Source organism: Pectinophora gossypiella, chromosome 13 (genome assembly GCF_024362695.1).
Source record: "Pectinophora gossypiella chromosome 13, ilPecGoss1.1, whole genome shotgun sequence".
NCBI classification, from domain to species: domain Eukaryota; kingdom Metazoa; phylum Arthropoda; class Insecta; order Lepidoptera; family Gelechiidae; genus Pectinophora; species Pectinophora gossypiella.
In genome coordinates this window covers 13,452,713-13,480,133 of record NC_065416.1, presented here as the reverse complement: position 1 = coordinate 13,480,133, position 27,421 = coordinate 13,452,713, and the positions used below count along the sequence as shown (strand labels likewise).

Here is a 27,421-nt window from a genome sequence, read left to right as displayed (position 1 = left end):
CAATTAGTGATTAAGTATATTTCAATTAAGATAACATTTTTCAATAGTATAGATCTGTCAAAAGTAGCATAGTGATGTGTCAGTTGATATAAGCCGATCGATCATGTTCTATCCCACATTGTATATCATCATCATCATCAATCAGCCCCTGTGATCAGCCCGCATCATCCTTTTGCTGACAATCAGATGATTTGAGCCTGCAATGTCCTTACCAAACAAAGGACAGTCTCATAAAGTGATTTCGACAATATCCATGTGTGTGAAGTGTGAATTAAGTTGACAATACACGTCAAAAGGATTCTTTAATTCTAAAATTAACAGTTGCCAATCATCCGTCGCTTTCCTTTTCGGCGAATAAGAAAATGACGGGTATAATTTAAAATAAAATTAGAGGTCTGCAGGAATCAGGGCAATTGCGCCTTTAAGATAGAATGAATTCAATCTCATTGAAAGCCAGCTTACCTACATCATTTTATATGAATGTATGAATATGACATTATTATGGCATACACGTAAACAACGACCACTCTCTACTGGTGATATTAGCTCGATTAAATTGTCCACGTGTTTCGAATATTTTAGCTCAACATTAAACTTGACAAAGAGATAATTGTTACATCTGAATTGTCGCAAATTTCGGCCTCAATGCGGTTATTTTGTGCACGAAATTTGTTACTGCCATGACGGCCGGTCAGATTTTATCTCATTATTGTAATTTACAGTTCTATGTTGTTGTTGTAAGATCTACTCTGAACCGGCGTGTGTGTATGAATTTTTTTTGGAATTATAAATATTCACAAAACAAAACGGTGCTTTTTAACTTTATACGAGATCATCAAAATTTCTATTTACGTATCCCGTCTCCTATAGTAACCGATATCTCAATCTCCTATTGTGTGAGTTTATTATCTTAGAACACATGAAAATACTTATTAATAATTGGAGATCATTATGATTGGAGATGTCCTTAGAAAAGGTTTAGTGCGATCTACTCTGAACCGGCGTGCGTGTGTGAAGCGATTTATGAATGTGGAGGAAGCAAGAGAAGTATGTCAGGTTCGAAGCAAATGGAATTCCATAGTCTCTGCTTACCGCGGTGGGAAATAGGCGTCAGTTTATGTATGTATGTTGATATTTATTTGTTACACTCATAACATAAGCTCACTGCTATATCCCAATGAAAAAAAGTGTCAGAGGTACATCCACCAAGATGAACTAAGCAGCTTTGCTAGACCCATGGTATAAGAAAACCAGGTATACTCAAAAGTGATAGCTAACATTTCAAGGTTAGCCCAGCTGACGTCATCCGACGCTGCGTTGCCATTTTGTAAAAAATAAATTACCCACGACCAATGTTTTTATATTTACTTTGCAAGGAAATTTTAAACTTTTAGTAAAAGATTTACTTAACGTTTTAATGATTTCTATGTACTTACGTGACAAGTAATAGTAATTAAATACATTAGTCAGTAATTCTCTTAATTTTCAATAATAAAATTCGCGTCTGTGTAATGTTGGAGATACCGATTAAATGGTAACAGTTATGTCATCAATGGGCTAGCAATGGCGGCTTGTCATAGGATCGAGCATACCAGCGGGCTTACCACCGTAAGCGCGCGACTCTTTCTCGCCTCGACATACGTCACCGTCACTCTCTCACAGTACTGCACAGAAAGAGACAGAGGATCTCTGTCGTGGCGAGAAAGAGTCTCGTGCTTACGGTGCTAAGCCCGCTGGTCTTCACCACGTGTGGAAAGACAGGAAAATGGCGGTCGGTTGTTTTTAAAAGGGAATGTACAAAATTATAAAACGTTTTAAGTAAACAAGGGTTAAGCAAATATAATCGTTTCCTTCATGCCCCATCCCACAATATTATAATAGTGAAGCTATTAGTGGTAAAGTATTCATCGTTTTTTTTCCATGCAGCCGTTTAAGAGAGGATTTTATAAAGGAAATGTAAGTATTTTTTTTATCGTCATCTTCCGCCCTTATCCCAGTCTAAGTAGGGTCGGCACAACATGTATACCTCTTCCATTCATTTCTGTCAGTCGACATCTCAGTACTCACACCTCTCACACACATAATATCTTTTTTTTTTTGTTTTCCCCGAAGGGTAAGGCAAAGGGAACTATGCCCATACAGCCATGTCTGACGTATTTTTTTTCTTGATGATTAATGAAATGATGAAAGGTGATGATGATGAAACCTAAGCCCCCACTCTCGGAGTAGACTCCTACTCCGAACCCCAAACGAATTAACTCAAAAGTCCGCATAAACTTTTGAGTTATGAAGCGGCTTCCTGACACGAAGCGAAAATAGGCAGATACACTTTGTTTATTGAATACTCCAATATAATAACACTCGCGAATGTCTTCCGACTAACTTAATGCGATCATTAACCACAAAACACCACTTCGTATTAATTATTTAGATTATTCAATGAAGAAAGCAACTGTCCCGTTCCCGTTTCCCGCCAAAAAGCCACACATAATATCTTTCTTTACACAATCCATCCACACTTTCTTGGGTCGTCTCCTACCCCTATATCTATCCACATTTATCGCTCTCTCTCTTTATTTGTCGGTGGAGTAATCGCCTCCATTTTCATTACTCCATAGATAGGGCGTGTAGATCGGTGGTTGCCCCAATCGCCTTCCGTTCCGCAGTACACCGACCAATTTCTCAATCGGTGATGTTCTAGCTAGAGCCCTACCAGAATCCATTTCCTAGGCCTCCAACCAGTACTGATACCGCTGCTGCCCGGCATCAGAGGTGCGCTTTTCTCAAGTATATTTATTAGTGTAATGTAAAAAAATAAATTATTGTTAGTGTAAATATGAACTAGTTAAAAACAGAAATTTTTAAAACAAAACATAATTTTAAAATTATACATACAGCATTTTATTTTATCAGACTAGCCAATACTATCCTACTGCTGGGCGAAGATAATAAAAAAATGGATAGAAAAATGTATTGATTTAGGATTTTTTGTAGTAAGTAGGTACCTACACTTACTAAAAATAATATACATGTGACATTCCTGGTCTTCGTGTCACATTTTTAAGAAAGTAACTAACATGTAATGTTATAAAAAATCCTAAATCAATACAGTTTAAAAAAAAGTTTGATCTTCAGCTAATTAGTACTGGCCTTGGTGTTAGTTAGTGTTATATAAAACTTTTGAAAAACTTAATAAAAAGAGGAAAACTTTGTCTCTTCTATATATTTAATTAAATTTTCTCTTAATTACGAACAGGGGGGTTAAAGAGGCCACATCGAAATACTTAATTCATGTAAAAAAAGCATTATTGCGCTAATACATTTGCGCATATAAAGGTAACGCAATGCAAACAAATGTCAAATAGCAATATTGCTTTTTAGATAAATTGGTTCGAAGTAATTTTCTAAACCGTTTTATTAACGTTAATAAATTAAAACTTGAGAATGAGTCGTTTGCACTTTTAGGAAAAGGTCTTAATTACTGCACTAATTGTTATTATTATTAGGTAATTGAGGAGAAAAATTATTTAAGTAACTTTTATTAATATGTTTATTTTCCTAATGTTTGCGGTTTTCAACTTAAATTATTGGTTAAAATATGTAAAACATATATGTTTTCTAATGTTTATTCTGAGACAAAAATTACCTTTCCTAGCTCTTATAAAAACCTCTTTGCATGTTTAACTTTTTAAATTTCAAATTACAGCAATCTTCTGCGTCCAATGTTCATTTTATCACAAGCGAAATAGCAAGCAAAGGAAGTCTTTTTCGAAACGGCTGTATGCTTGCTAGCCTTTGCCTTTTGCGCAACTGAAAAAAAAGCAATTGCGCTAACAGGACAGTAAAAAAAATGTTGAATGTGTGTGTGTGTGTTTTTAATATATTCTCATAATCCTCATATTCGGACAACGAATTAATTCAAGTTTTTTACATAACATGAGCTCACGACTATATCCCAATTGGGGTAGTCAGAGGTACGTCCATCGCAAGATATATAGATAGGGCTGGACCTCTATTACATGGGGCTTAAACATGTGGGTAGATTGCATACTATACACCTCTGCCTACCCTTTCGGGGATATAGGCGTGGTGCTACGTTAAGTCCTAATCGAACTAGGGACAGTCACAAAATATATTAAATATTCAATATCAGATATTCAATTTTGATGACCCTAACGGGAATCGAAACCAGGGCTCCGGATCGCGCGCTCCCAGTTTAACCACTACACCACGAATACCAAGTACTTGAGTTACTGCGTAGCTTCTATGCTGTTCTGGGAGCAATTAAAAAACATAGAAAACGTTCAGCTGCTTGTCTTCCCGGGCATGTCGTAAAAACCGACAGAGGGATTGTGTCCTCTAACATGATGGACTAATGTTATGGGCGATAGGCTGATCCCTTATCACCATAAGGTTCATCATATCCAGCTTACGACATCGTATCAAGATCAACAGAGCCTGCAAGTTGTCTTTGATTACTTGTGGCTCTGCCCACCCCATTAGGGATTACGGGCGTGAGTTTATGTATATATGTATGAGTTACTGCGTTCGTTATAGGTTCAGTTTGGATAAATATACATACTATCGTGAATGTAGTTCTAGTGCACTTGGATTTTTATTTATTCATGTTTACGTCGTTACTGCGAGACGGAAGGAAAATAAGATCCAAATATTTTTATATGTTTATTTTTTTTTATTCTACTTTAATTTCATATTTTACTCATATTTTTATTTTATTCTACTTTAATTTCATATTTTATTCATATTTTTATTTTATTCTACTTTAATTTCATATTTTATTCGTATTTTGTCGGTTAAGGGTAAATAGAGACTGCTTTGTTAATTTAATTACTATTTATTTATTTTATTAAATCTTAATACTAAAAATACAATTATCAATGCCCTGCAAAACTGTTTAAACAGTTTGTCTGCAGGAAAGAGTCTCTACAATAATATGAACTTATATCTAATAGTCAATTAATTAATAACATACAATAAGTTAGCTAGGACACGAGTCTAGAAGGTGTTGTTTAAGTAATTTTTTATATTTACTTTTATTTGGTTCTAGACGGATGTTCTCAGGCAAACTATTAAGCAAATAGGGAAGTCTCTTTTTTAGAGTTCTATCGCCATAGTAATTATTAACTCTAGGGACTTCGAATTTGCCCGCGCACACCGACCTCGTGCCATAACTATGGCTTGCTAAAGATAGTTGGTCATGCTCTTGATTGCCATGGTGGTTAATAGCCAAAAGGTATTTATGTTTTAAATGTACGGGAAGAATTTTACAAATTTTGAATAATTTACTGTAATCTCCTTTGCAATTATTTTTAGTCTTTTTATTTACCAGTAATTTTAGAAATCTGATTTGTATTGCTTCTAATTTGTCAATATAGGTTTTGAATGTAAGGCCATAGCAATCAAGGGCATAACCCAAGATTGAGTCTACTAATGCAAAGTATATACATTTTAACGTGCTAAGAGGAACTTTGAAACTTAAGTGGTAAAATTTGCTAAGCAACAATTTGTATACATGCTATATACACTGTAATTCATTGTCATATAAGCCTTAATTTTGGTAATTGTTTAAGTTGTTAATGTTTTATATAATATATGATGTAGTAGTACTAAATAAATAAATAAAATTACTTCAGGTGTTAAAGCGTAAATAGCTAAATAAATAGATAGGCGACTCCGTGACGTCTCTATGTTCGCTTTGGCTGATTTTTTTTTGACAATTCTCTAATTTTGACAGAATGCTCAAGGTCATTGGCGGCTATAGGGACCTGAATAGGTCGCTACTGGCTTTCTGCCCGTGACTCCATTTGCATGGACATCAATTATCGCGCGCGGCACATTTTCCCATCCCCTTTTATCCCCTTAGATTGACTCATAACATAATCACGCCTACATCCAAGTGAGGATAAAACTGCCTATTTCTTCCATCAGGTGTCACTATTGTTGAGGGTTCTTACATTTTGACAGTTCCCTATACTATTTGATTAAACAAACATTGTTTTGGTTATATTTTTTACACAATAACCTTTTGTGTGAGAAGATGGGCCTCCTTTTATAAATAAAACTCCTGAACATGATGGGTATCTTGTATTGTCCATCGATACACACATTATAGTTACACAGAAGGTTGTAGATTTGCCGCAGATGGCATTAACTACTTGGCCGGACAAATGGGGAGCGCTGAAGGCTCTCACCCGGTACATCGTTTAAGACAACAGGCCTGAGGGTGCCCAGTTAGGCGCGAACCTCGGCTCAGGGCGTCGTCTTAGAGGAAAAATATTTGAAAGAATTAATCGACCCTAGTGGGTCGATAGCGATAAGCGCTGATTGAGGGAAATCGTCGACCACGCCGGCGGGGTCGGTATCGGGGTGACACAGAAGGTCTAAAATTCAAATCTAAAATTACGGAGCGAATTCAAAAAGCATCTGTCGCCTAGTAAAACTTTCACTCCAGAGAGAGGTGAAGTGCGGGGCGAGTGGTGTGACGTATGGCCAAGCGTGTGCCGAATTTATTCGGCACTGACTACAACATTATTCGGTCTTGTCGTACGCCATCTTGTAAAAAAAAATACGTAAGACATGGCTGTATGGGCATAGTTCCCTTTGCCTTACCCTTCGGGGAAAACCAAAACAAGTACGCCATCTTGTTATATTTATTCCCTATAGATCGGAAAGAAAAAAACGTATAAAAACTTATTTTCAATCAAAACTGTCTTTTTCCAACTGATGGCTTTTCTTTTTCGTAACTCATCTTTCAGACGGGATACACTCCACGTCGATCCAGTTTAGCTGGAGGAATTTGGGAACACATTTAAACTTCTAGTTTTTATTCTCATTGGTCTAGTCAGAGGTACAATAAGCTGCAAAAGTCCAATCAGTTTCTTGCAAAGTAATAAATTAACTGGTTGCATTTAAGAACTCCTGGTTACATGTCGTTTCTGTAATGGACCAAAAACACCTACAAAAACAAAAACAATATAATTATGACAACCAATGGTTCATAACATCACCACTGTTTTATTATTTTATTACAATTAATTCGCTGGGCTCAGTGACTGAACATTTGCTCTGTGATTGTACATCCGTCGCAAGATGACCTAAGTACCTCACTGAGTTTTCTGTTAGACCAGAGCGATAGGTGGTGAGCCTTATCGCCGTCTATCATGGTCGAGCCAACTGTGTTAGTGAAAACTGCATAAATAAAACATAAGTAGCCTATATACGTCCCACTGCTGAGGCCTCCCCTCAATCAACCGGAGGGGGTATGGAGTATACTCCACCACGCTGCTCCACTGCGGGTTGGTGGAGGTATTTTTACGGCTAATAGCTGGGACCCACGGCTTAACGTGCCCTCCGAAGCACGGAATCAACTTATTTTTTCAGACAATCAGGTGATTCAAGCCTGCAAAGTCTTTACCAAACATAGGACAGTCTCACAATGTGATTTCGACAATGTCCCCATCGGGAATCGAACCCGGACCTCCAGATCGTGAGCCTAACGCTCTAACCACTAGACCACGGAGGGTGTTAGTGAAAACTGCACTTAAGATAAATTAATAACTCATTGGTGCAAATCCGGTTCAATCCTTCCCATAGGGGATGGCAGGCTTGAGTTTGTATGTAAACTTATACCAATTTAAGTTACTCTAGCTAATGCCTGATTCGAATTGGTGCGGGCGGAGTTATCGTTCTATACGCAATATTTACTATAGATAAGTATTACCCCTTTCCATATATTTTAGCACCGTTCACACCTTCCCTGGACTTCCACGAACATTTCAAAATTAATAAAAAAAATCTTCTATCATGTGGGTGGGTGTGGTTTAAAAAATTAAATTAGCCAAATCGGTTCAACCGTTCTCGAGCTTTAGCGAGACTAAGGCCGGGTTTCCACTGCCGCGGAGCTGTGCGGAGAAGAGCGGAGACGTGCGGATTTGACTAATCACAGCGTTCGAGAGAGCGAAAAACGAAGACACTCTGTCACTCTCTCCCTCACGCTGATTGGTCGATTCCTGCACATCTCCGCTCATCTCCTGCTCAGCTCCGCGTCATTGGAAACCCAGCCTTGCGAATAGCAATTCATTTTTATTATAGATATATACCACCACCAGGGTTGATGAGGTTGGTACTCCACCTCACTACACACACGATAAAAGAAGAGGTATAATATAGATTACATGCCTAAACAATCAATATACCAAATGGTTTACCCAAATATTTGAGATTTTTCGGTAAACTTGATAAAACTGCCAAACATTTTAATTGGCTTCAGCTCTTGGTCAAATTCTATAAGATATTTTAAGCCCTCTTATCTAAAAACTTCGATAATTGATTCTTAAAAAAAGATCCCGACAAATTGAGTCCCTTTTTTGAAGTCGGTTAAAAATAGGATGACCTTCTAGACTTATTTTCTTATTTGAAAATTTGATTTACAATTCTTGTGATGTATTTATACAAAACTAAAGCACATAATAACGGGTTCTTACCGCGTTTAAATGGGGATATGAGACTCCGCGTTTAAACGCGGTAAGAACCCGTTATTATGTGCTTTAATTATGATAATAACCGCGTAAACTTAAAACAATGTATGTATTTATACTTCTTTATTTATTATTAATTAACTTTATCTTTAAGATTAAGTGTGTGAAGTGTATATAAATACATATAAATGTACACACAGCAGCCTCCGTGGACTAGTGGTTAGAGCGTTAGGCTCACGAGGCTCATGATCTGGAGGTCCGGGTTCGATTCCCAATGGGGACATTGTCGAAATCACTTTGTGAGACTGTCCTTTGTTTGGTAAGGATTTATCAGGCTTGAATCACCTGATTGTCCAAAAGTAAGATGATCCGTGCTTCGGAAGGCACGTTAAGCCGTTGGTCCCGGCTATTAGCCGTAAAAACACCTTCACCAACCCGCAGTGGAGCAGCGTAGTGGAGTATGCTCCATATCCCCTCCGGTTGATTGAGGGGAGGCCTGTGCCCAGCAGTGGGGCGTATATAGGCTGTTTATGTGTGTATGTGTGTGTGTATGTAAATACATCACATAATCTCTCTTTATCGACTTAGGCTTAAGGCATAGATGCTGCACAGGAGCATTTCACGCCGCGATCAGTATACCACTTCTATATGTATCCCCGGATACCGACCCCGCCGGCGTGGTCAACGATTTCCCTCATTCAGCGTTTATCTCTATCGGCTCACTATGGTTGATTAATACTTTCAAATAATATAATATATATTATCATTATGGAGCGATTACTAGGTGTAAAACGAATTGATCGAGTTAAAAACACTGTGCTGCGCTCAAAAACCGGTATAGCTGACATTGGCAGGAAGACCGCCAGGCTAAAGTGGGACTGTCCTGGACACGTGTGCAGCATGCATCCGGAACGATGGGCAAAGATCATCACGCACTGGGTATCACAGGATGGACACCGTAGACGTGGTTGACCCCGGAAACGATGGCGTGATGATCTCGGCGGTTATCGAAAAGACTGGATAGAGCTCGCACAGAACCGGGATACTTGGAAAGATATGGGGGAGGCCTTTGTCCAGCAGTAGGATCATACAGGTTAATAATAATATTATTGGGTAGTTTCCTAGGTCAAAGATAAATTATGAAATTCGGATTACTAAATAAAGACAGATGGAGAGGTGACAAAAAGAATTTTCTTTTTTCTAATTAAGTACTTAAGTTTTTTATAAATTTTAATAAAGAAATATGTAATAAGTGCGACAATTTGTCATGTTTTTCTATGACGTCACAGGTTGATTTTTGTTTCTTTAGACAGTGAAATGGGGATCGCTTATGTGCCCAAAGAAACTTAGGACTCTCTCCTAGCATGTGGTCTAGCTAACACAATAAATGTACAAAAAGTCAGAACTCTCTCTCTCTCTCTCTCTCTCCTTGGCATTTATTATTCCCATCTGATGGTGGCGCCTTCTTCGTATTTCTCTACCTCTCTCTTCTCTTCTTCTCTTCTTTTCTTCTCTTCTACAAAAAGTCAGAACTAAAAACATTGGGCTTAATATTATTTGAATACCACTAGAGCCGTCGAATAAAGTTCGATAACAATGGAAGTTCGTAAATGACTGTGCTGCGGAGGTAATGAGTTTGTTCTCTCAAGAACTAACTTCCAACTTGTGACCGCAGTTACGAAAGATCTTGTTGGAAATTCATAATTTATATACAGGCACAAAGAGATAATTAAGTCTAAAACCGGCTAATTGCGAGTCGGCCACGCGCACGAAGGGTTTCGTACCATTATGTATGGGAGCCCCCCTTAAATATTAATTTAAATATTTTGAAAGTGAATTAAAAAGTGTTTAAGTGGTTTAATTGTTTTGAGTGTGTTTTAATTGTTTTACGCACCGGACCGCGACAAATGGAAAGAGGAAGGGGAGGCCTTTGCCCAGCAGTGGGATCTTGTAGGCTAGATTAGATTAGAAAGTGAATAATATAACTATTTTTTATGATACCATATTGTGTAATATGTATAGGTATATTTGACTTTGTGATTGTTGTCACTTTGTGATATGGGCTTGATTCCGAAATAAAAGTTATTTTTTTTATAACTAAATACTCTGTGAGTATTTCAAACGTCTACATGTTGCATCAATATCGAGCCAAAACGAGCAAAAAAAACACGTTTGTTGTATTACAGCCCCATTAAATATTAATTTTATTTTGTTTTTTTTTATATTTGTTGTTATATAGGAAATAGAAATACATCGTCTGTGAAATTTTCAATTATCTGAATATCACGGTACATGAGATACACATTGACGGACAGACGGACGGACGGACAGCGGAGTCTTAGTAATAAGCTCCCGTTTTTACCCTTCGGGTACGGAACCCTCGTCTGATTCGGACGGAATTTGGCCCCGCGCTATTCATGCAAGATTTTCGATCTAATATCGACATTATTTGACATACCACAGATGCCACAGTAACATAAAAATAGTAACATATTATGCATAAAATAAGTATATGCCAACGGGATTACTATACTTATATGACGACGTCATGACATTGTGGCTTACTCAAGACCAGGGTGCTAAAAAGGACACTTTTGATGAATCATAATACGATAGATAAGTAGATAGATAATACGTTTATTTGGGACAACAGTACAAATAGGTTACAAACAATCAGTAAAACATACAGTTTGAAACATAACAATAACATACCACTTAGAAGTCAGAAAGAGTAATCTAGTTAAGTACCGCCGCCGTCCCAAAATAGGCCCTAGCTCAGCATTTGCTGCGCAAACGCGGAACGAGTCACAACGCTGTTATTAATATGTTCCTATTGTAGTAAAAATACGGAAGAACAGTAATCCAACTTATTTATTCTGGTATCAAATAACACTTAACTTGGTAAACACGTCCGATGTCGACAAGGTCCCCAACGCAAGAGAGCGTGTATCAATCCGTCCGATTTGACAACCCCATTCTTGTGTTGCCATTTATAGAAAAATGTCTTATAACTGTCGACGAACAATTCAGCCTAACACTCGTCCATCCTGACCGCGTGTATGTCCCCATACACGTCGACAGATGAGCCTAACACTCGGCTGATTGATGCACGCTTCCAGCTTAATGTATCTAATTAACAAAGTATATTTAAGTTAATCACACAATAAATGCACAGAATAAATTTCATTTCAGTTCATTTCATTTCATTTCAATCTTTTCACACAGTTTCATAGAGCAGTTAAGTTTTTGAATAGACATGAGGTTGTTCATTTTGAAATTCACTATACAAAGATTTTAATCGTAAGACCCGGTTTTCTAGACGCAATAATTAAATGATAGAGATTCGATTTAACTCAACATTGGGTTTTACGTCCATTAATGTAAAAGAAAATATTTATATTCAAATTAAGAATGTTGGTAATATAGAATGACCGGTAATAGGTATAGATTTATATGAACCCACAAAAATGCTTTCTAGCCGTGGGTAATAGCTACCGATTTATGGTGGTACAAAGGTAACTTTAATTAGCTGCACAGAATAACAATTCAAGATATTTAGATATAAGGTAATAGATTTTGTTTACAATTAAATTAATCTATATTACATACTAATGAACCAATCACATGGTCCATTCTATCTCAGTTCTAACGAACCAATCACATGGTCCATTCTATCTCAGTTCTAACAAACCAATCACATGGTCCTTTTTATTTCAATACCAACGAGCCAATCACATGGTCGTCTGTTTCTCTAATATTAGTTAACCAATCACATGGTTCTTCATACCTTAAATTTAACGAACCAATCACATGGTTCTTTATACCTTAAATTTAACGAACCAATCACATGGTTCTCTGTTTCTCAAATATTACCTAACCAATCACATGGTACTTTATACTTTAAATTTAACGAGTCAATCACATGGTCGCTACCTTAACAAACTATTGTCATAATACCTTTAATCTTATCGTATAGTGATACCTTCATACACATTTTACACATATTGATATTTATACTAAATACAAAAGATGTAATATCGTTGATTTAAATTTGATTCGTAACTCTAAGTCATGATCAACAACAATAAACGCTGTTAAAAATCATGTTCACTGTCAATATTTTCAAGATCCGTGTCACTTTCATTTATGCTTAAGGCTGCTACATGAACCCAGGGCAACATAACGATCGGCAGCGATTGTAGTTTTACGCTTATGTCTACTATTACTTAAACCTGGTGTCGCCGCGATTTTATACCGGTCATTACCGAGTACTGCAATAACACGATATGGATCCGAATAATTGTGGTAGTAACTTTTTACTTTTTCCATCATTTTTAAAATTTGTAGACGTAATCTCTACTAATGCGCACATTCTCAGAACATGCACATATTCTTAGAATATGCGCATATTCCCAGAACACGCGCATTCGATGCAAGCATCCACATATATCTTGACATCTTAGGAAAACCAATATGTCCTCTTCAACCGACCCAGTGTTCTCTAGGCCAAAGTCATAGCTGCCACCTTGCCCCCTTCGGCACCACCCAACGCAAATCAGATCTATTACAATTAACACACCTGTATAACTTGTTATCCTTGATAACAACATTTTCCTTTATTTCTTTTAATCCATTAGCATCTAAGTCAGATGAAAGTATCTCTCGAATCCGGCATAATAGCTTGGAATACACGTCTACGGCTTCTGGTTCGCGTTTTGCTGCGGTGACGACGCGAACGGCTTGGACTACGTCTACGACTTGTACTACGTATCTTACTTGAGTCATTGCAATTAGAGTGAAGTCCACCCTCGGTATGCACATCACGGTCGGTGCGCCTTTCACGTGACTGCTCGGATGTCTGGATCTCGAGAGTTGTAAGGCTCCGTCGCCTCTGAGCTTCAGATTCATCACGTTGTTGCATATCTTGGTAAACAATTACCGCTCCAACGGTAAAAACAAACTATTCAACGCCACGTGGACTAGCCAAGTTCCGTATACTTTCGCCGCCAACCTTCGAATGCCCAATTTCTGCATTGCGAAATGCACTACTGTCCTCTCATCCCAGCCGTAAACCTCCGCGCACTGATTTACCTTTTTTAGCCACATGTCTATGCGTTGGCTTTTCAGAGACGGATTAAATTCCGGAAGAATATTTTTGTAATCCAAATTTTTATTTACTGATGGTGCGCTTTGATTTAACGGCTGCGATGGGAGAGCATCTTTAATAGTTTTAATTAGTTCGACAACCTTCTCTTGCTCTCTTCTCAAAGCCAGCTCGCGATCAAGCAAGCAGCGACTGCGGCTGCGGCTTTCACCGCGGCCGCGGCTGCGTCTGGCACGTGAACGGCTCCTCCTAGAAGTCTCCAGACTACGGACTCCGTCTCCTCCGTCCATTTCCTAGAACTCGTAGAATAAAATTGTAACCATTAATGACTAACCAACATTTGAATTTTAAAGAATCTAATTTTACTGTTTTTGATGATAACTCGAAAATGGTGCGTCCGGGGCACATAATTATCCGCCAGATTCTACCATCCCGATAATAAATCCGAAGAACAATCCGGAGTGTTCGGTCGTCCGGATATCCGGACAGCATGCCCTAGGTGCATCTAGAGAAAATAGACAATATGTTTGACCCCTTTCATCAACCTCCGTAACCTCAACCTGGTATCATCACATGTGCTGTTCATATAGGATCTATTATTGTTACTAAAGAACACCCAAAACCTGCTAGGGGATGGATAATAAGGCTATGATAACATTTTATTCACAAAAACGCAAAAGTTAAAAATATTTGTGTAAAAATCTCGTAAACTATGCATGTGACCTTACAAACGACATTTTCAGTAATCCCTTATAACCCTCAATACCAGCAAGTTCTACTAAATGATAATAATTACAATGACTCTTAATGATATTAGGCCAAACAAAATAATTACATTTTATAATTTAGTATCTAAATAAAGATTCAATTACTGAAACCAGATTTACCGGACCATATTACATATGTACTTACATACATATACTCACGCCTGTAATCTCTAATGGGGTGGTCAGCGCCACAAGTAATCAAACACAGCTTGCAGCCACTGTTGATACGAAATCCTAAGATACCATACATACCAAACCACCATATTATGTGGCCTATAAGAAAAAAAAATGTAAAACAACACATAAATTATCTTGTAAACTACTTATATGTCTGGTCGCAATAACAACGAAATTTTTGTTACCGCTGTATTCATTAGAATTAATCTTTACCAAACATAATAACCCTTTACGACAAAATTTCACTATTATTTCCTTTAGTATATTTTATTTTTAATTTTTTTTAAATGTAGGTATGTACGTAGCATTGGATTAATTAGGTCATTCATTGAAGTTGAACATATCAATAGTAATACATTCGTTTTTGTTTATTTTCTGTAATCCGTAAGTAATGTTTAGAATGTGGGTAACTTTTCGAAATAAAGACAGGTTAAATAACTATAGGTACCTACTATTTGAAATAAAAGTTGACTATGCATAATTGAAACAATTAGAGTCTCACTAATAATTAAAGAATAATTATAATTCAAACAACACTTTTCCACAGTTAAACTTACAAACTATCCAGCTTGAAAAATGGTCACGCGTGGCAACAAAACATTCCAAAAACGTAGGTACTTACCACTTCTGATATGTAGTAAAAATACGGAAGAACAGTAATCCAACTTATTTATTCTGGTATCAAATAACACTTAACTTGGTAAACACGTCCGATGTCGACAAGGTCCCCAACGCAAGAGAGCGTGTATCAATCCGTCCGATTTGACAACCCCATTCTTGTGTTGCCATTTATAGAAAAATGTCTTATAACTGTCGACGAACAATTCAGCCTAACACTATTATGAATTGAATTGTTGCAGATCCTCTGAAGAATGCGACTGTTTTACCAAAAATAGCAGAATTTCTTGAGTAATGCTCGGAATTCAGGAAATGATTTGGATTTAGATGAATTGCTAAAGTGGCCATTTTAGCCCCCCAGTACGGACAGTTTTTGCTGGTAGAATGTAACACACAATCAGCGTACCTATCTGTACAACATCGCAAACAGAAAACTTAAAATATAACCCATGAAATTTTATAATTGTAAATTAGTGTTAACCAACACTGTGGCTTAAAGATCTTTCATGTGAGGAGGTTGATACACTTTTGACAAAAGTTACTTAACCCCCTAATCCTATAAATGTAACACTCACACTCAAACACACACACACACACACACACACACACGTACAAACACACACACCTTCGCATACACATCATCTCACATACATAATATGTATGTCATAAGTCACACGTTCGAAATAGCTGATAATGTATCCAAACATTTTTGTTTTCATTTCACTTTTGTTTATATATTCACATTTTTTTAAAGTAAATTTTAAATTTGTAACCCTCTTGACTACAAAGCACCCCAAAAGCACGAATTATCTTACTTTCGGACAATCGGGTTATCAGCCTGCTGTGTGGATTTGAACCCGCAACTTTTGTCAAACCGAAACGAGTGTTATGTCCACCAGGGGCTTAAAACGATCACATCGAACCAATTCATCTAAAAAAGCAATATTGCTATTTAGCATTTGTTTGCATTGCGCAGTTACATTTATACTTATGCGCGAATTCAAATTGCAATAATGCTTTTTTAGATGAATTGTTTCTATGTGGCATTTTTAACCCTCTAGGTCTTTATTCTGCCTATGCATTTTTTTCTATCTGTAACGTCGTTGTCGACGTCTTTATATTTTACCGTGAAAGATAATAATATCTGGAGGTTTAAAACGGGAACATTGAATCGATTTATATAAAAAGTAATAGAAAAGCAAGTGCGCAGCGTCAAAAAACGTCGTCATCATCAATATTTTAAGAGCCACGCTCTTGTCAATGCATTCTCCATGCTACTTTTTAAGGAAAATTAGAGCAGTGGTTTTCCTCTTGCCTTTCGCCTCGAAGTACTCTGTTTGACACGAGTGGGGTGGCGGCCAGAGTAGTCTATTTCAAAGCCGTACTAGAACTCCTGTGAAAAACCTGTGAATAGTAATGACAGTTACTGCTGCCCTCTGTCAGATTAAAAAAAAACATAAACCGTCAAATAGTAATTTTGCTGTTTTAGCTTTTAAACCCCTGATTGAAGCCTGTACTACATCTAAACTCAATTCAGAGTGATTTTCTTCCAGGAGTTTGAAGAAAATAGATGCGCTGAAGAGGATGTCGGTGTATGGAGAGATCAATTCTGTGTTGCTGCTTTATATGGCGGAGCAAGTGAAGACCACCACCTCTTCGCTCTGGAGGTAAGTGTAAGTCGATTTAGTTTCCCCATTAGGCTTACAGTTAGCGACTTACTGTCCACTGGCTGACACAGAGCGGCTTTCCTGGCTACGTTCCCCAATAAATATACAGATGGCGCTGTACAGTGTCTAACCTTCTAATTTCATGGACAGCAATCATCTCCATTATCCCGTTTTTCACGGGGTCCGCTTACCTAAACTGAAGATTTAACAGATCCGGTTTTTTACAGAAGCGATTGCCTCTGACCTTTCAACCCGCGAAGGGAAAACCAGCCCAATACAGGTTAGGTCACGTACCTCTGAAAATGTATTTCTTGGGAATGTGGGTTTCCTCTCGATGTTTTCCTTCACCGCTGAACACGTGATAATCTTTTATGATCCAAACATAAATTCGAAAAACGATTTCGAAAATCAAAGGTTTAGGCCTGTCCTGGGATCGAACCTGCGAACATCCAACTGGGCTACCACGGCTCTAACCTCGAAATTAGATAGTCTAATTAATTTTAGAAATTAGTTAGCACACCAAAATATCTGACTATGTAAAGCTCAGTGAAAAGCTGGTACCTAGTTCATTATGCGACGCTGTAACTACTTTTGTGGGGTTAAAAAGGCCATATCGAAGCAATTCATTTAAAAAAGCAATATTGTTTTTTGACATTTATTGGAATTGCGCACCTCCTTTTATGTGCAAATGTTTTGAAATGCTTTTTAGATGAATTGCTTCGATGTGTCCTTTTAACTCCCTTTTAATTACCAAAATTGGAGGGCCTCTGTGATGTAGTGGTTGAGCGCTGGGCTTACGATCCGGAGGTCCCGGGTTCGAATTCCGGTGGGGACATATCACAAAAATCACTTTGTGATCCCTAGTTTGATTATGACATTACAGGCAGATCACCAGATTGTCCGAAACTAAGATGATCCGTGCTTCGGAAGGCATGTTAAAAAGTTGGTCCCGGTTACTACTTACTGACTTAAGTAAGTAATCGTTACATGAGCTTGTCAGGAGCCTGTGGTGGCTCAATAATAACCCCTCAGGGTTGATGAGGTTGGTAATTCACCTCACAACCCACGCGATACAAGACCAAAATTTGAAATGTTATCGTGAACTGAAAATACTTCTGCATCTGTGTTATTTTATACTATATACTCTAACCTCTCTCTATTTAAGAGTTGCGCTCTTGTCGGTGGATATACTCTAACAATAAGTGTATTTTTTTTTTATTTAACTTTAAAATTCAAATTAGAAACTAGTTATAATTCATTTTATCGTGGACCCTGACTGTATGAGAAAAATGCAAAGTTATGTTAACAGAAATCGGTACCAGTAACCAGTAAGTTTTCATAATATAGCAAAACAAAACACAGCAAATGAATCTGAGGTCTAATCACAGAATAGAGCAGTTTTTATATCGTCATCTTATAATAAAAACCACGGAAGCGCCTTTTTTAAAAATCACATTTGGATGTTATTTTTGTGAACGAAAATTTCCAATAGACAAGCTAGTTTTAATCCTGGGTGGCCAAAATGGCCACATCGAAACAATTCATCAATGTATAAAAAAAAAATTCAGACGATATTCATCCCATATTGTGTTAGTTACATTTATCACACTTTTTTTATATAATTTATTAAACCCGGCGGATGGATCTTCACCCAGTGATGCCACAACGGGGAGTCCCACTGGTCCTTGCACACACTAATTGTTATGGGCGATAGGCTCTTGTTAGCATAAGGTTCATCCACGGACCATCATATCCTTCTTAGGCCTTAGCATCAGCTGTGACTGCAAGTTGTCTTTGATTACTTGTGTGGTTGAGTTTATGTATGTATGTGGAATGTACGATCATGTTATTAAAGATACAATGGCCCCGATTCCAGCAGACTCCTCCTAATTTTATTCGCCAAAAAGGAGAGAGATTGATGATTGACAACTGTTAATTTTAGAATGAAAGAATAACCCGGGCCAATATAAAGGGCATCTTGCTCATAATAATATGCAATTTGTTTGACGTGTGCTGTCAACTCAATTCTGTCGGCCAATATAAGATTTTGGAAGGGTTTTTTAAACTGCCTAAAATTGACGTGTGTCCCATTAAGTTTATGCCTGTCGATTACGCGTCCCTTTCCTTTGCGACGTATAAGAAAGTGACAGGTATAACTTAAAATAGATGGTTTGTACGGGAATCAGCACCAATTTATGTCAGTTCAGACGAGGCATGTGTCGCGCGGCGAAAACAAACATATAGCGATATACGAGTATGCATGCGTTCACGTACCATATATCCACAAACGAGAACTTAATCAATTTAGAACCGTTCTATTAAGATTGCTTACTTAGTCTGATTGAAAACTATGCATGTTCCGTTTTGAACGAGTGCTTTCCAGTGCTAAATAATATATACAGTACAGCCATCGATCCAAAGTCGCGATGTCTTCTATGTCTGAATATTGATTTTGCAGTCATTTCCATAAATCGCTGTGCATCGGATATTATGCAGTTAGACATTTAAACGGAGCTCGATTATCTCAAAGACTCAAAAAAGAGCCGTGGTTGTCCTGTTGGTAGAATGCTTGCATCTTTGCGTCTGTGGACTTCTATTCTATTCTATTCTATTCTATTCTAAAAAGATGTAAATTGTGGTATATTGTTTAATTATTGTCTCTAAAAAACCGGGTCTTACGTGTTTAAACTAAAAGTAGTAGGTACATGAGTGTTAAAATGAGTGTGGATTGATTATTTTGACCACCCGTAGACTGTAGTATAGAATAAGGAATAATACATTGTAGTAAAAAACGCAGATTGTTTTGCCACTTCACATCTGGGGGCACGGGAGTGCCCCCGCCAAGACAAGCATACGGGGTGTAAGTGACATCGTAACGAATACTAAGAGGGATGATTCAGCTCATTATTCTGAGTTGATATCAAGTGGAATTTTACGCCACGAGGCCGTATCGCCGTCTATAATAGTCGAGCGAACTGTGTTAGTGAAAACTGCACTTAAGATAAATTGACACTATTTGCAACTAAAAAGAATTTCGTTTCAGGAAACTAGCAGCTTGTTACGAACTCCTCAAAGTCTTGGAAGAATCCTCACTGGTCCTGATGGCAACGTACTATGTGACGTCAGACCAGCTGGACCAGATCAATCTGGGATTCATACAGCTGCATCAGTTGTCCGCTTTGGACTACCTCGCATCCACGCTGATGTACTTGAAGGCTGAGAAGATTCAGGAGGCAATGATTCTCGAAGAGGTTTATGACTAGTAAGTATGCCTTTAGCGGTATACCGCAGAGTCAGAAATAATACTACGTATAGAACAACAACTCTCCGCTCCCCACCAGCGGCTGAGTTAGGTTTACCACACCCCCTCTCGGTGTTACTTACACATCTTTATTTGATTTTTATTACACACAAACAAATGACTAAAGTCCAAGTATAATAGAAATGATAATGTACAAAGGCGAGCTTAACTCAACAGTTGAGTTTTCTTCCTGGAAACTTCGTAAAAATAAAATAATAAAAAATAAAGGAAGTAGTAGTTACAAGCGAGCTGTTACTTACCCCTTAGCGGTTTACGGCCATTTAGGACTTTAGTAAGTCTAAGACCCAGAGGGGATGAGGTCAGCGACCAATACAAATCTATGCGGGGCGGGGGTTACACAAACCTTTGAAACCCATTTCTCGGGCATGTGGGTATCTTCACGACACAATGAGTTAGTTGCAAGAATTATAACATAAAACATCTTGTTTTTCACACTTTCAACCGCGAGTGACCGTTCTATACACACATACATACATACATAAAAAAAAGACTTCGATCCTGCCACACTTCTCTTGCTTCCTCCACATTCATCAATCGTTTCATACACGCAAGCTGGTTCAGAGTAGATCGCACTAAAACTGTTCTAAGGCCGGATTTCCAGTGAAGCAGAGAAGAGCGGAGATGTGCGGATTTGACCAATCACAGCGTTCGAGAGAGCGAAAAACGAAGACGCTCTGTCACTCTCTCCCTCACGGTGATTGGTCGATTCCTGCACATCTCCGCTCCTCTCCGCCCAACTCCGCGTCAATGGAAACGCAGTCTAAGGATATCTTGAACGTGGTCAATCTACGACCTTCTAAGCCTTACTCTGCCATATGTACATGTAGTAAGTATTAAGTTTTATTCTATGCCTCTACAGTAAAATCTTTAATAAATTTTCAGTTATAAAAAGTTGCCGTCGAGAAATGAAAGCGATCTGGACCCAGCATCAGGGAAGTCTAACTTCTATTTGTTGGAGTTAGAACTCTGTCATGGAAAACTGTGTGAGGTGCATATCAACCTATGGGGGATAGCCAGGTAAATAAAAAAAATATCGTATTTGACATTGGCGTAATTTTGGGCAAGCTTTTGCTACGAAATACTTTTTTTTGAGTACCGTTAGCTGAATTGCCAAAAATGACGAATTCAAAAACTGTGACATGACGAAGCTATGAATATAGTCTTCATGTCACAGTTTTATTTACAGTGCGACATTATGCCGCTGCTCTTTTCTGCCGCGCGGCGAAAAACTCGTAGTGCGTGCCTGGCCTAAGTAGGCTGTTTATTCTATGACATTAGAAACACACGCCCATACAGCAACACGGACCTCCGCGGACCACACGCCCCGTTTTCACTTGACGTCAGGAGAAAATGTAATAAAAAAACCTATTTGTTAAAAAAAATATTCCAGAGAAGCAGTGCATCGGGAGGTGTGGGTATCTCGCCGTACCCTGGCCGTGGGTGTGGTCATCCTGACAGCGGTACTCCTGGCTTCTCCTGTCCTAGTATTGCTCGTCCGACATACTGTGAATACTATTCAGGTAATCTGGACTGGTATCGGGTTATTTTTTTATTTTTTTATTGGAAGACCAACAGCTAACGATACAAAATAATAGTTAACAATAAAAAACAATCAGCCACCTCCAAAACGCATTTCTCGGGTATGTAGGTTTCTTCACGACAGGATGAGTTAGTTGCAAGAACTATACCACAAATCTTGGTTTCCAGACTTTCAGCCGCTCGGTGGAAGTGAGCACACAACAGCTGGTTACTGAGAAACAGAAGAGCGACCTGCTGCTTTCCCGGATGCTTCCATTGCCGGTGCTCCGACGGCTCCGAGCGCAAAGAACAGTCCCGGCTGAAGCCTTTGACGCTGTCACCATATTCTTCAGTGACATAGTCGGCTTCACCACCATATCTGCCAACAGTACTCCTATGGAAGTTATCAATATGCTCAACATGCTTTACAAGTACGTATGGACACCTTACCGTGGAAACCACGGAAGCGACTTTTTGAGAAACCATATTCTGTGGGGTTAAATGTGGCCACATTGATTTAGTCTTTGTATTTGAAAAAATTGAGACCAATATTTTTTACCTACATTGAAACTAGCTTGTATAATGCGAGGTTTTAGGAACAGAAATCACATCACAAAGTGAAAATTAAAAAAAAAAACATCTGACTCGGTCAAGACCTCCTCCTCCTCGGGCTTGAATCATGTGATTGTCCGAAAAAGTAAGATGATTCCGTGCTTTGGAGGGCACGTTAAGCCGTTGGTCCCGACTATTAGCCGTAAAAACACCTCCACCAGTCGGGATTTGAACCCGCAGCTCTTGTCCAGTCGGGACGAGCGTGGTAACCATTACACCACCGAGTCTTCTTCCTGTCCATGCGAGATTCTTTCGATCTATGTATCGTCATTAAGCCGACGCCGGCGCAATCTGCCTAGACATGGACAGGAGGAGGACCTGGTGGTGTGATGGTTAACACGCTCGTCCCGACTGGACAAGAGCTGCGGGTTCAAATCCCATCTCAGTCAGATTTTTTTTCGATTTACATTTTCGCTCTGTGAGTTTCCCTAAGCATTGGCAAGTTCTAATTAAAACACATAATAACGGGTTCTTACCGCGTTTAAAGTAGAGATATGAGACTCCCGATATTTCGACACTGTTGCAAGTGCCATGATCACGGGATGACTGATGAGATTGGAGTGGAGTACTCTTTCTTTGCCTTTATAAAACAATCTATGGGTAAGTTCTATAAAAACAAAAATCATTAAAAATGACATGAGTGATTTTTCATAAAACGCGTTAATATGGTTTCACTTTAAGGTGATGAAATGCACTCTTCTCTTGTGTGGGTTGTGAGGTGGATTACCAATCTCATCAACTCTGGAGTCAGAGTTACTATTGAGCCGCCAAACGCCCCTGACATGACTCATGTACAGACTACGAAACGAAATGCACTATAGGTCGATCACTTGACTTAGAGGACTTCGTATCAAAGATGGTCCCAACGGTCTTCTGATTACTTGTGGCTCTATTTCATTAAGGATTACGAATTTGAGGTCTATGATCTTCTTGTTCACAGATTATTTGACGGGAAAATAATGCAGTATAATGTCTACAAGGTGGAGACAATCGGTGATGCGTACATGGTTGTTTCTGGTCTGCCTCAGAGAAATGGTACGTCTAAACAAGGTTAGGCTGTTCAGATCTAACAATACTAGTAATTAAAGTCATTAACGGGAACCCTGTAGCATAGAATAAGGAATAATACTACGTTTAGAACGGTCACAGGGAGTGGGATTCTGTGCCGTCTTTTGTATTTCCGATTGCATATAACCCGGGTGCACCATTTTAGGCCTCGTCATTGCCTTCGGGTAAGACTGGGGCCAAGAGATATAGAATAGAATAGTAATAGTTTATTATAAAAGGACGCCACACACAAAACAAGACAATAATATCATTTAAAATTTTCACAAAACAATTACAAAAAAGCAAAATGGATGTCTGTCGAAATGTTCATAAAGCGGTGGTGGATGTCCTGAGATAAAAGGGCCTCACTCGGCACAAGTCGCGGCGCGCAACCTGAACAACGACGCTGATATTATGTGGACCCTACACCACTACTGTACTTACTGCACTGTGTATATACCTGTCTCATCTTGCAAATGGCAAGTTCTTATGTGCTACGTGAAATGTTTATAAATATATTTTCGTACGTGTCTTGAAAACGAGCTGCTCAAAAATAAAGCCCCCGTTGTATTTATTACATTACGGCTAGCCGTATTGAAGAACGTAGAGCACCTTTATTTCTGGTGGACTTTATGTAGGTAATATGGCAGGCAGATCATGAAATCCAACTGCGACTTTCCCATCATTTTAGGTCAGAATCTGATAACGTAATTGTACCAAATATTGAATCATAAACAGCCTATATCGTCCCACTGCTGGGCACAGGCCTCCCCTCAGTCAACCGGAGGGGGTATGGAGCATACTCCACCACGCCGTTCCCCTGCGGAATCATCTTATTTTTTCAGACCATCAGGTGTTTCAAGCCTGTAAAGTCCTTACCAAACAAAGAACAGTGTTGTGTCCCATTGGGAATCGAACCCGGACGTCCAGATCGTGCAGCACAACGCTCAACCACTGGACCACGGAGGCTGTTGAAAATATTTTATCTACCCAAAAATGTGTGTGTGTATGTTTGTGTGTTACCGTCTACTCATCATCAGACGCAGGCTCATCCGCAGATCATGTCCCACCTAATTGCATGCCCACTATGCCCTGAAACCTCCACACGGGAAGACTTGATGAGCACTTTTGCCCGTGCTATTGCCGTGGCAGCATTTTGGGCTGATAAACGTAAATAAATAAATTGCGTTGTTCGACTTGTCATCGACACGAAGAAGAAGGACCGTCTACTCATTGTTGTATAACATTGTGTCTACAGATTGGAATTGACTACTTTCCAGGAAATCGTCACGCATCTGAAATAGCAGACATGTCTTTATCCCTAATGAGGAGTTTGGAAGGAGCGACGGTGCCTCATAGGCCAGAGGAGTCTCTGAGGATCCGCGCAGGAGTTAACACGGGGCCGTGCGTGGCAGGGGTGGTCGGTACCACCATGCCCCGATACTGCCTCTTTGGGGACACTATCAATGTCGCGAGTAGGATGGAAAGCACAGGAGAAGGTGGGTCCAGGCATGTTTCTAACTTAAATATAACATCTGCGCACAGGCCTCCCCTCAATCAACCTGAGGGTGTATGGAGCGTACTCCACCACGCTGGTGCACTGCGGGTTATTGGAGGCATTTAGCTTAGGAGCCAGGACCAACGACTTAACTTGCGTAGCACGGAATCATCTTACATTTTCGGCCAATCAGGTGATTCATGAAATGTCCTAGTGAAACAGGATGGTCTCACAAAGATCTCTGATTTTCGACAGTATCCCCATCGGGAATCGAACCCGGATCTATAGATCGTGTGATCGTGTGATCGTGATCGTGGATCGTGTGATCGTAGGCTACAGGCAAGGGTTATAGGCAAGGCTAGCCTTGGAGGATGGTTTGTAAGTAAGCCGTCGATTCGAAATACACGAGCATCGCCTCATGGTCGTTCTCCAGGTCGACCGCCTTATTGATTGGTGATCGTTGTAGTAAAACGATCACTCATTCAAACAAAACGTATACAAATTAGTAGTTCATTTAAACGTAAGCAAGTGCTTGCGTTTTGGAATCTTTACTCAGTGGTGGCCCTAGCAAAATATTTAGGTGGTGCGAGACCTCAAAGAGGCGACCCTCAGCCCCTCAAAATACAAAATTGAGAGTGCAATTCTTTGCCGTCTTCAGTATTTCCGAATGCATATAACCCGGGTGATTTCAAGGCCAGAGCGAAGAGGCACCTTCTGAGCCCCATCTTAGGCCTTGTTAATGCCTCCGGGCAAGTCTGGGGCCAAGAGAACACTCATCAAAGGAAAAAAAATATACAAAATCTAGTTATTCCCCTCTCGATACGGGGACGCTGGCCAGAGTGGATCGATCTTGTTGATTTTGGCCTCCCCCCACCGATCACGTGGTCGCACCGTTCACCACACCCGAGGTTGCTTACATTGACATGGAATCATTCTTTACAGCTATGAAGATCCATATATCAGACTCGACAAAACAAGCTTTGGACCAAATCGGAGGATACGAGGTTCAATCCAGAGGTGTCATTGATGTAGCTGTGAGTTATTTTACTTATCTTTTCATATTTCATAAGTAAATAACGTTACCGAGCCGCGGTAGCCCAGTTGGTAGAACGCTTGCCTCTCATTTGGAGGTCGCAGGTTCGAATCCAGCACAGACCTAATCCAATGATTGTCGAATTTGTTTTCGAATTCATGTTTGGATCATAAATGATTACGATCATTGCTCAGCGGTGAAGGAAAACATCGTGCGGAAACCCACATACCCGGTATTGAGCTGGTTTTTACCTTCGGGTTGGATGGTCAGACAGGCAGTCGATTCAGTAAAAAAAAACGGACCTGTCAAAATCTTCAGGATAGGTAAGAGGACTAAAGACTGCGAATAAAGCTCTTTTTACATAGATTTTTACTTTTACTGCCACTTTGGAAACATTCCTAACCATACCAGGGCTTACAAAGTGATTTCCTCATCCCCATCGGGATTCGAACCCGGGATCTCCGAATTGTGAACCTAACGCTCAGCCACAAAACCACGAAGGCGGTTCGTCCTTGAAATTATTGTACTTACGTCACTCTAGAAAGCTCCATTTAATTTTTCAACAGTTTCGTTGTCATAAGGAAAACAAGTCATACCGTAGTCACGCGGTCGAATTACGTATCTAGAAGGATATATTTACCTATAATTATCCAATAAATTACTATGCACATTTTATTTGCTATTCCGAGAATAATATTGAATATTAATAATGAATTCATTAAACCTACAATTAAGGAAGTAAGTAGTATTACACAGAATGTCTAGAAAATAATTCTGATAAAGTTGTTGAAGGTTAATGTAACTTTTTGAATTTACGTTATTTAGCAAGGTGTTATGGCTGAGGAGAACAAATGATTAGAAACTGCAACAGCAACACATCTTTTAAATCAATGAGGGTATACATTATAAGTTATTTAATAACTAGAGGAACACATTTAATACCAGACATTTTTATCATTTAATTAGTCGTTAATCTTGTAATAAGCTTTTTTACATAAAGTAAGCTTCACATGAGCTTTAAATTTATTTTCTGACAAATTCAAAATATTATCTGGCATTTTATTGTATAAAAACGTATACAATCCTACTCCAGTTCGTCTCGGCCGGTGGGGACGTATTGAAGTAACATTTACATATTTTTCCTTTATCTTTCACAGGGTAAGGGACAAATGGAGACATTTTGGCTTCTGGGCAAAATGGGGTGCTTCCAAAGCGAGAGTCCTCGGGGCCCGCGTCTGCATGACTACGACCAAAACTTTATGGAACTTCTCATAAAGTCCTAAATTAAAGAAGTTCGGCTTGGACACTCCATGCAAAAAACCTCACTTTACACAGACACTACACGTTGACGTTATCGTACACGTGCATATGTGTGTGTGACGTTTGACGCGCAAACGATTGAAGACTAAAGTAAGACAGAGGGGGTGAGGTAAACCTAGCTCAGCCGTTGGTGGGGAGCTGAGAGTTGCGTTCTAAACGTAGTATTATTTCTTATACCACACTCCTGTCCATGCGAATTTCTTTCGGTCTATGTAACGAAAGTATTAGTGTTATCTCTTT

General features: G+C 39.0%; 1 protein-coding gene across 1 annotated transcript; it reads left to right on the top strand.

Annotated features, from left to right (window-relative positions):
• Positions 1-16,756: 16,756 nt before the first annotated feature.
• LOC126372162 (atrial natriuretic peptide receptor 2-like) lies at positions 16,757-27,165 on the top strand. The gene is made up of 9 exons (XM_050017803.1): positions 16,757-16,831; positions 19,875-20,093; positions 21,036-21,170; positions 21,544-21,673; positions 21,861-22,102; positions 23,224-23,318; positions 24,611-24,829; positions 25,771-25,862; positions 27,019-27,165. Exons 1-9 carry the CDS (start codon positions 16,791-16,793, stop codon positions 27,142-27,144), a joined length of 1,299 nt encoding a protein of 432 aa, XP_049873760.1. The 5' UTR covers positions 16,757-16,790; the 3' UTR covers positions 27,145-27,165.
• The last annotated feature ends 256 nt before the right edge of the window (positions 27,166-27,421 follow it).